The sequence below is a fragment of the Nicrophorus vespilloides genome, unplaced genomic scaffold (genome assembly GCF_001412225.1).
Source record: "Nicrophorus vespilloides isolate i.1.1-1 unplaced genomic scaffold, Nicve_v1.0, whole genome shotgun sequence".
Taxonomy (NCBI): domain Eukaryota; kingdom Metazoa; phylum Arthropoda; class Insecta; order Coleoptera; family Silphidae; genus Nicrophorus; species Nicrophorus vespilloides.
The window spans coordinates 35,250-46,169 of NW_017099547.1; the positions used below are offsets into that span (position 1 = coordinate 35,250).

Consider the following 10,920-nt stretch of genomic DNA (forward strand, 5'->3'; position numbering starts at 1 on the left):
TATACGTTTTTTTTTTTTTTGGTTTGTTTATTCGCCGCTGCTTTGTTTCATTTTTCAATTCATTTCAACTCGATGTTAATTTTAAATAGCGTGCGATCCGGCCAATATGTTCCAGCTTTTGTGCAAAACTTTGTATGTATATATATATATATATAAATTTTGTGCATCAGAGAGAGAATGTATAAATCGCAATTGATGTTTGTTTTAATTGAAATTCTAAATAATAAAACACTTAGCGTTATTATTGTTAATACCGTCGCTCCAATTAATCATTACTATGGAAACCGTCGCCATGGTGATATTTACTGTCCAGTAAACAAATGCATCGTTCCATATTATTATCATTATCGTCGTTTACGTTTTAATATGCGCGCACGTTTTCGAATTTCCCGGGCTCTACGATAAAGCGCCCTCTCCTATCCTGATCCTGATCTTCGTGCAGTAATTACACTATCTGCAATGGAAATCGACGAACACTGAGATTCCGGTTGGTCAAAGGGCGATTTTTGTTTCTCTCTCTCTCGCTTTACATAAGGTTCCGTTGCGACAAAGTGAGGGGGGGAGATAATCATCGGATGATCTCTGACCCATCGACCGTTCCCTTTTCGTTTCCAACGTTTTCGAAGCAAACAAAAACTTTAATTGAATTTTCAACAATTAGTGTCCGAACAAATTATTTTCAATCCAAATCTACAACGAAAATTTGTTTATAAATGAATTTACAAAAAAAAAAAATATTTTATTTAATTAAAACATAAAATTTTCTTTTTCAATTATTTAAACAAAAAAATAAAAACTAATTTGAAATAATTATTAAATATTTAACATTTTTAAGTTGATTTCTATCTAAGTCGAACAAAAACATTGTTAATTAATAAATTAAAGTAAATTTTTACTTATGATTTTATTCAAATCCTTAACTAATTAATTATGCTTGAGTTATATTAAGTAAATACTCGAGTTTTGTTTAATTCGAAGTGCTCTTATTCAAATCTTAAAAAAACACTTCACTTTTGTTTTCGCTCTCTATTTCTCTATTTCTCTATTTCTCTATTTCTCTATTTCTCTATTTTCTCTATTTCTCTATTTTTCTCTCTATTTCTCTATTTTTCTCTCTATTTCTCTATTTTTCTCTCTATTTCTCTATTTTTCTCTCTATTTCTCTATTTTTCTCTATTTTTCTCTATTTTTCTCTATTTTTCTCTATATTTCTCTATTTTTCTTTATATTTCTCTAAGACATTCATTTTCATTGTTGATTATAATTTCCGTTGTGCAATATTTATGGATTCGTTCATGCGAAAAGCTGAGTGTTTGAAATTGGGGTGTTGTTGTGTTTGTGCGTAACCCTCATGGGGATTAAGAGAGAATAATGAAGATATAACGCAGAATCGGGGGCAAAGAGATGTGAGTAGTGAGACCCCCCATTCTCCCCCATCAGCATACAACACACACACGAACCAGGTTGCATGCGTAACGCTTCGCGTCACGTGTTGTTCCAGCATCCCTCGACGGTTGAGGGATGGTGGTGGGTGGGTTGCGAGGGGGATAAGTTGCCGCATTACAACTAACACGCGAGGAAATCCCTGACAAATGTACGGGACTTAGCAGTCACCCCAGATGAGGGGATGAAAGAGAGAGAGAAAGTTGGAACGGGTGTGACAAGGGGTGGAGAAAAAGAGCGCCATCTCGTTTATATTAATTACACACACATGTTACCCGGCGCATCCACCACAAAACCTTTGTGAAACGCAAGAAACGAATTCGTTTCAATGATTTACGTTCACTTTTCAACCAATAAGGCTTCATAAATAATATGAAGTAACTAAATGTAAAATTTATATTTTGTAGAACATTATTTTCTATCAACATTTTAATTAAATTAATGCGTACCTTTATACAATAAGTAATTATGTTCAGTTTTGGGGGTAAATTGGGTTAAACTAACAAAATTAAATTTGACGATTTTAGCAAACATTATGATGAAAATTTATACATATAATTAGCAAAGAAAATATTTATATTAATATTTAATTATATAAATTCTCAATTAATTAATTAATTAATTAATTATCGTATATTAAAAAAAGAAGTGGGAATTGTCCGTTGAGATTTAAATAAGTGTGTGGTTTTGATGATGATGTAAAGAGGATTCAGGTTTGGGTCCAGATGGTTGGGAAAAAGTAACGATCAATTGCAGATATCGTGATGCGGGTGTAACAGACATCCTCTCTTGCCGCAAGGGCTTTACCCACTCTCTCTCTCTCTCTCCACCACCCAAGTTTCGGGACAGGAAGCGGGACAAGTAATCTCCCAAAGGATGTTTGATCATTTTGCCGCACCCGGAGCGCTTAAGCCCTATTACATTCTCTCATCTCCTTCTCTCTCTCTCCATCACATGCACACATACACATTTACATACTTTCCATCTCATGTTACCTGTGTATGTGCCTATCTCTCCCTCTCTAACATCTCTTGTATATCTTTCCGTCTTCGTCGAGGACGGAAATCCGATTTGGTTTCGGTATTTAACAATGGAGGACCCGCTTTTGATTTTGCAGAGAACGTGGTGCGGTACGACGCGCCGATGGGTCAGAGCCGTGAGTCCCTCGGGGTCAATCTGGAAGATGTGAGCTACGACGGATTAATCACCGGGGACACAATGACCGGAGGACTCGGACAGCTCATCGATGGACTCTACGGGGATGACGACTACCAGAAGCAAGTGCAGGGCGAAAACTCAGGTAAAAATTGCTCATACTTGCACACTACAATTACATAATAAAAATTGATACAAGAAGCAAAATCGATTTAATTCAACTAAAAAATAATACCTAATACTAAAATATTTATAAAAAAAATTGTAAATGAAATACTCAACTGAATTTAGTAGTTAGCAATTGGAAAAAGAAGCTTTTTTTCTTCTTGCAAAATTACAAATTCAAAATTTATTTATTTCAACTGAAAATATTCATTTTCTTGTTAAAACTAAAATATTCTCAGGTAAACTCAGGTAAAAATTCTCATACTTCACACTACAATTACATAATAAAAATTGATACAAGAAGCAAAATCGATTTAATTCAACTAAAAAATAATACCTAATACTAAAATATTTATAAAAAAAATTGTAAATGAAATACTCAACTGAATTTAGTAGTTAGCAATTGGAAAAAGAAGCTTTTTTCTTCTTGCAAAATTACAAATACAAAATTTATTTATTTCAACTGAAAATATTCATTTTCTTGTTAATATACTAAAGTATTCTCAAGTAAACTCAGGTAAAAATTACTCATACTTACTCATATTTACAATCACTTTCACACTACAATTACATAATCAAAATTGATACAAGAAGCAAAATCGATTTAATTCAATTAAAAAATAATACCTAACACTAAAATATTTATAAAAAAAATTGTAAATGAAATACTCAACTGAATTTAGTAGTTAGCAATTGGAAAAAGAAGCTTTTTTTCTTCTTGCAAAATTACAAATTCAAAATTTATTTATTTCAACTGAAAATATTCATTTTCTTGTTAAAACTAAAGTATTCTCAGGTAAACTCAGGTAAAAATTACTCATACTTACTTACAATCACTTTCACACTACAATTACATAATAAAATTGATACAAGAAGCAAAATCGTTTTTTTTATTTTAAATATCAAATGATTAATTATAAAATAATCTATTAAAATTATTTAATTAAAAAAGTTAAAATTAAATAATTACAACTTTATTACATAATGAAATACTCAACTGATTTAGTAGTTAGCAATTGGAAAAAGAAGCTTTTTTCTTGAAAATTCAAATACAAAATTTATTTATTTCAACTGAAAATATTCATTTTCTTGTTAAAACTATTTTATAAATTACAATCAAAATTTTTGGTTTTTTCTCAAATGAAATAAATATATTATAATATAACAACACTGTGAAATACAAATTCAAAATTTATTTATTTCAACTGAAAATATTCATTTTCTTGTTAAAACTAAAATATTCTCAGGTAAACTCAGGTAAAAATTACTCATACTTACACACTATAATTACATAATAAAAATTGATACAAGAAGCAAAATCGATTTAATTCAACTACAAAATAATAGCTAATACTAAAATATTTATAAAAAAAATTGTAAATGAAATACTCAACTGAATTTAGTAGTTGGCAATTGGAAAAAGAAGCTTTTTTCTTCTTGCAAAATTACAAATTCAAAATTTATTTATTTCAACTGAAAATATTCATTTTCTTGTTAATACTAAAGTATTCTCAGGTAAACTCAGGTAAAAATTACTCATACTTACTTACAATCACTTTCACTCTACAATTACATAATAAAAATTCATACAAGAAACTCCGTTTTTTTTTTTTGTAAAAATAAAGAAGCAAAATCGATTTAATTCAATTAAAAAATAATACCTAATACTAAAATATTTATAAAAAAAAAATTGTTAATTCACATTTTGAAATAAATTTTACAACTTTATTACATAATGAAATACTCAACTGGATTTAGTAGTTAGCAATTGGAAAAAGAAGCTTTTTTCTTGAAAAATTGCAAATACAAAATTTATTTATTTCAACTGAAAATATTCATTTTCTTGTTAATGCTAAAGTATTTACAATAAAATTGAAATTTCTAAATAAATTTCACATTTTAATTACATTATTTGTTCTAAAAATATTGAATTTCTACCTAATTCCAAACTAAGAATAAAATTGTGAAATATTCATTTCTAATTATATTTAAAACATATTTCTACTTGATAAACCAATGGAATGAATTGAAAATTGACAACAAATCGAAACAAAGTTAACATTAAAACCGAATCCAATTCTACTAAACTTTTTACTCTACATATTCAGTAATACTAAAGTATTTACAATAAAATTGAAATTTCTAAATAAATTTCACATTTTAATTACATAATGAAACATTATTTGTTCAAAAAATATTGAATTTTTACCTAATTCCAAACTAAGAATAAAATTGTGAAATCTTCATTTTTAATTATATTTAAAACATATTTCTACTTGATAAACCAATGGAATGAATTGAAAATTGACAACAAATCGTAACAAAGTTTACATTACAACCGAATCCAATTCTACTAAACTTTTTACTCTACATATTCAGTAGCTGTTGTTTCAATTTTGGGTATCAAACTTTTTTAATTAAATTACGTTTTTTTTTTGTAAAAATACAAAAACAAAATCGATTTAATTCAACTAAAAAATACCTAATACTAAAATATTTATAAAAAAAATTGTTAATTCACATTTTGAAATAAATTTTACAAATTTATTACGTATTGAAATATTCAACTGAATTTAGTAGTTAGCAATTGGAAAAAGAAGCTTTTTTTCTTACAAAATTACAAATACTAAATTTATTTATTTCAACTAAAAATATTCATTCAAATATTCTTGTTAATGCTAAAGTATTTACAATAAAACTGAAATTTCTAAATAAATTTCACATTTTAATTACATAATGAAACATTATTTGTTCTAAAAATATTGAAATGTGCAAATCTTATTACTGTTAACATTATTTTTTTTTCTTCAAATCTTGATTTTAAATTATATTTAAAACATATTTCTACTTGATAAACCAATGGAATGAATTGAAAATTGACAACAAATCGTAACAAAGTTTACATTAAAACCGAATCCAATTCTACTAAACTTTTTACTCTACATATTCAGTCGCTGTTGTTTCAATTTTGGGTATCAAACTTTTTTAATTAAATTACGTTTTTTTTCACTCTTTATTTTGTGTGTGCGTGTTTTTTTTCTGTGGTGGTTGTTGTTGTTATGCCCTCGTTTCATTTAATTTGAGAGAGGGGTGCGAATGCTGCGGGAAGTGTGTTTTAGTGTAGATTAGCAATTGGCCGTGTCTACACATCGGAGGTCGTGCATTTTCCACTCTCTACACCCACCCCATCCCAACTTGATCCCGAGTCGAGATAAAGGGACGTCGCGACGCCCAACCCCCGTCCCGCATACGGCGGCGTCTTATCTTGGCCCGTCCAGAGAGGAGAAAGCACCGGTTCTTCTATCCAACCAAAACACTCTCCATTATCTAAGCAAAATATAGACCCATACATATTTTCAACAACAACAACTACAACACTTTCAAATCGATATTTTTATTGTGAAAAATCTATTAATTCTCAAAAAGAAACATTGAAAATATAAAAAAGAAAATTACGTAATTTTGATAAGATAAAGTTTTTCATTTAATTCAGTAATCAGGAAACATCAGTGGAGTTTACTTTAAGTTCATCAAAAGTTATTTTTCGTATTCGGAAAGACTGAATATAATAATTATGAAAGTTTTCGCTCGGCGTGTTCCCAAGTAAAATCACTAAAGTGCTAAATAAAATGTATTTCGGATTTTCATTAAAGTTAATGCTGTTAATTGTAAAATCTGAGAGCTTAAAGAGAATATTATATAAGCTCTCGTGTTCTGTGCTGAAAAAGAAGACAAAAACAAAAAAAGAGAAACTGGTGGCATTAAAGAGAGCTCTTTGTTTCCATATTTAATAATAATAATGATGGGGGGTTGGGGGGTTGAAAAAAGCTTTTATTTCATTAACTAGAAAGCGCGCAGACGGAATTAATGTATTTATGCATATTTAAATATGGATTTAATCTAAATTCACTTAATTTATTTCGTCTTTCGTAATTTACTTGTCCGTTGTTTTCATTTCATTTATTTGTATATTTTTATGTTTATTACATAGACAGAGAGAAATGTAAATAAACAAAATAAATAATAAAGCAGAAAGTGGGCTTATATAAGTGTAAGCCGTTTCCATTATTCGGAATCTGCTTATTATGGAAATTAAACGGCGACGAAGGAATATGTATATTTCATTTTCGCAGGGAAGAGGAGAAACGAATTAGTTTTCTCTCGGATATACACTTTTCTTCCGTTCTTCTCCTTCGGCGGGAAGTTTTAAATTGTAATTGCCGTTTAACTTTCGGATCTTTTGCTCGGAGACGCTAATAAACGAGGACACAATTACATTTGATTACGATATTTACAACTTTACACAGCTGTATTTTATACTACTTTTATTAGAAATATACAAATTCTAGTTGAATTTTTAACAGTAAAATTAGTAAATTTAATTGTTTGTATTTGCTTTTTTTTTTGGTTTAATTCGATTGTATAGAGAAACTATACTAAATTTATTGAGTTTTGAAAAGTAGTACAACTAATATATGGAAAAATTCAAGGGTTGTTTTATGTATTCATTGCAATTTCACAATTTTCATACATTTTTTTTAATGTTATATCAATTTATACACATTTTCCCAAATACGTAATTTAATTTAAAAAATACAACTTTTATTTCGTCCGTGTTTGCCGCGATTAATTTATTGGGTTTTGAAAAGTAGTACAACTATAATATCGAATAATTCAAGGGTTGTTTCTTGTAGAATTTTACAATTTTCATACATTTTTAAGTGTTTTCTTATAATGTTATATCATTTTATAAACACTTTCCCAAATACGTAATTTAATTTAAAAAAAAATACTAATAATTTGCGAAATTTCACTTACGCAATATGGATTTACGTGTGCATATTAACGTTACGCAATCACGCACATTTCGTAACTTTAAAAAGAATGAATTTAAAAGGAATTTAATGAAATTGAATTGATATCAAAGTAATTTTAGTAGGTTTTTATTGCTGTTCTTCGTTCTTCAACTAAACACCTTTGTGAACATCTGTACGAACACTTTACAGTTTGTATTACATTATTGTCTATATCTTAATGAAGATTGTTACCATAATTAATATAAATTGATTAAATTTAAGGTAAATGTTTGGCGATGGAAATATTTCGATTTTCTTGCAGAGTTGAAGTATTTTTTTCACTCTTCTGATGATGATCGTGCATTTAATCTCACCCGTTTCCATGGCAACTTTAGTTATATCCTACCATTGGTAACTTTTATTTCGTCAGTGTTGGCCGCGATTAAATTAATTGCACAAATTTCCCGCCACGATTCAAAACTGCACTTAATTTATTGGGTTTTGAAAAGTAGTACAACTAATATATGAAATGATTCAAGTGTTGTTTTATGTAGAATTTTAGAATTTTCACACATTTTTAAGTGTTTTTTTATAATGTTATATCATTTTATAAACACTTTCCCAAATACGTAATTTAATTTAAGAAAATACAAATAATTTGCGAAATTTCACTTACGCAATATGGATTTACGTGTGCGTATTAACGTTACGCAATTACACACATTTCGTGACGTTAAAAAGAATGAATTTAAAAGGAATTGAATGAAATTGAATTTATATCAAAGTAATTTAAGCAGGTTTTTATTGCTGTTCTTCGTTCTTCAACTAAACACCTGCGTGAACACCTGCGTGAACACCTGCACGAACACTTTACAGTTTGTATTACATTATTGTCTATATATTAATGAAGATTGTTACCATAATTAATATAAAATGAATAAATTCAAGGTAAATGTTTGGCGATGGAAATATTTCGATTTTCTTGCAGAGTTGAAGTATTTTTTTGTTTTCAAAAGTAATACAACTAAAATATCGAATAATTCAAGGGTTTTTTTATGTAGAATTTTACAATTTTCTTCACATTTTTAAGTGTTTTCTTTTAATGTTATATCATTTTATAAACACTTTCCCAAATACGTAATTTAATTTAAGAAAATACAAATAATTTGCGAAATTGCAATTACGCAATATGGATTTACGTGTACATATTAACGTTACGCAATGTGCGTAAAAGACTGTATTACATTGTTGTCTATATCTTAATGAACATTGTTACAATAATTAATATAAATTGAATAAATTCAAGGTAAATGTTTGGCGATGGAAATATTTCGGCTTTGTTGCAGAGTTGAAGTATTTTTTTTTCACTCTTCTGATGATCGTGCATTTAATCTCACCCGTTTCCATGGCAACTTTAGTTATCTCCTGCCATTGGTAACTTTTATTTCGTCCGTGTTTGCCGCGATTAAATTAATTGCACAAATTTCCCGCGACGATTCAACACTTTTCCAAACACCGTCTACTATCTCTCCGCACGTATCTTTTTTCACTTTTTTTTTCTTTACATATATATAGTACATGTGAGAAGGGCTTACGTGCATCCACCTTTATCTAAACAAATTGCTGCACGTGGCCCTTGCCCTTCATTCCGCTCGCTTTGTCTCTTTCTCTCTTTCTATTTTTTTTATATATATGTGTGTGCTGTTTTTTTTTTGTCGGTCTGTTATTTATTCGGCGACAGTGAAATATAGGTGAGGATGAGGGCTTTTTGTGCCCTAATTTAAGTACACTAATATAAAAGAGCCGGTCATTCCATTTAGATAATGCCAACGCATTTATATTTCCCTCGAAAAACTGTCTTCGGCTTCTGCACTCAAACAGATATATTTAGAGTTTTTTTTTCTTTTCTTCCTCTTCTTAGAGAAGAACATACTTGGAGGAAAGTGGACAAATTTATATAATCTCAGAGCCCTCTTACATTTATTCCCGTTGCTTTTACGAGCGTTCGAATAAAAAAAAATAACTTACGAGTCCTTTGAATACTTTGGTCGGATTTATGGATTCTGACCTCCTCGGACTTCTTCATCTCGATCTTGAGAAGTTATCGCTTCTGGTTTTAAATACTGATCGTCCGAACATGTTCATGGTTTCCAATAACTCAAGTGTGAAAGCGTTTCTTCGATTTGTTAACTTTTTCTTCTTTTTGTACCTAAAAATGCAGGCAGTCGATGGGTGGGATGGAGCAACGACACGAGGAACGGGAATCCATTAGAGATCGTGTTCGAGTTCGACGCCGTCCGGGAATTCAACAGGATCCATCTGCACGCTAATAACATGTTCACCAGAGGAGTCCAAGTAAGTGCCTAACGCTCAACGATAACGCAATTTCAGCAACTCGAATCAATATTGTTAACAAACTGTCCAATTCAACTAAATCTTAAGATTAATTCAAACATAAAGGTAAAGAATAGAAACTTTTTCTTTGAATCCAAATCACTCGCACGATTTGGACTCAAAACCGCGGAAATACCTAACAATTTTTGATTGAAAGATCTGAGTTTTCGCGCTGAAAAGGTAAACAAAAATCCCTTGACGACCTGTCATAGGGCGGCCCTTTTCATATTCAAATCCTCGGAAGCGAAAGCGAAAACGGAAAGCGAAGATTAAACCGATTTTAAAGTTTAATTTGCACACGCACATACCAAAAAGAAGCAGCAAAAACCCTCGTTTCATTTCCTAAGTCATCCGGAAACGACACGTGAATAAATAAAGGAGAAACATAAAGAAGAAAAAAAGTCAAATTCACACACACGAGAATGTAGCAACCTGCTGTCACTTACGTAAATCCAAATCTCGGGTAAAAAAAAAGGAAAGATCGTAGACGTGGGCTTTTCAATCTTTTCAATTGTTATTAAAAGAGTAATCCTGACGGGTTTCAAATAAAATAAGGGCTGTTTTCAAGCAAATATTCAATTTATATGTTTTTTTTGTCAATATCAACAATTTAGTTGTTTTGGAGATATTCGTGATTTAAATTATGTGTACGTTATTAAGTGTTAGATTGTAGTCTTCTTTTGTATGGTTCATTGAAGTAATTGTAATTAGTGTACAAGTAAGTGAGTTCGTTAGGAGCGAGCAGGGAGAGGAAATGAAGAAAAAGAAAATCTCCGGTGTAATTTGCGTTCGCGGAAGGGTGAAGCAATTTGATTATCCGTGTGTCTTTGAAGTGGATGTAATTCGGCGAAGCTTAAGCTGGAAGTGTTGGAAACCGCAGCAGAGAGTGTCAAGTTAGTAGGCAAGCAGCTCTTGGTCTTCTTGCACTTCAATTCCTCTGCGGTCGAATACCAATTCCAATTACTAA

At 30.1% G+C, this 10,920-nt stretch overlaps 1 protein-coding gene across 1 annotated transcript in view; it reads left to right on the forward strand.

Annotated features, from left to right (window-relative positions):
- The window catches only part of LOC108564708 (discoidin domain-containing receptor 2-like), a gene marked incomplete at both ends in the record, with an annotated part of 23,049 nt that overhangs the window by 11,502 nt on the left and 627 nt on the right, over positions 1-10,920 (forward strand). The window contains 2 exons of the mRNA XM_017923807.1: positions 2,561-2,743; positions 9,781-9,914. Of these exons, the coding sequence (XP_017779296.1) occupies positions 2,561-2,743; positions 9,781-9,914 (317 nt within the window). The remainder of the gene's footprint in view (positions 1-2,560; positions 2,744-9,780; positions 9,915-10,920) is intronic.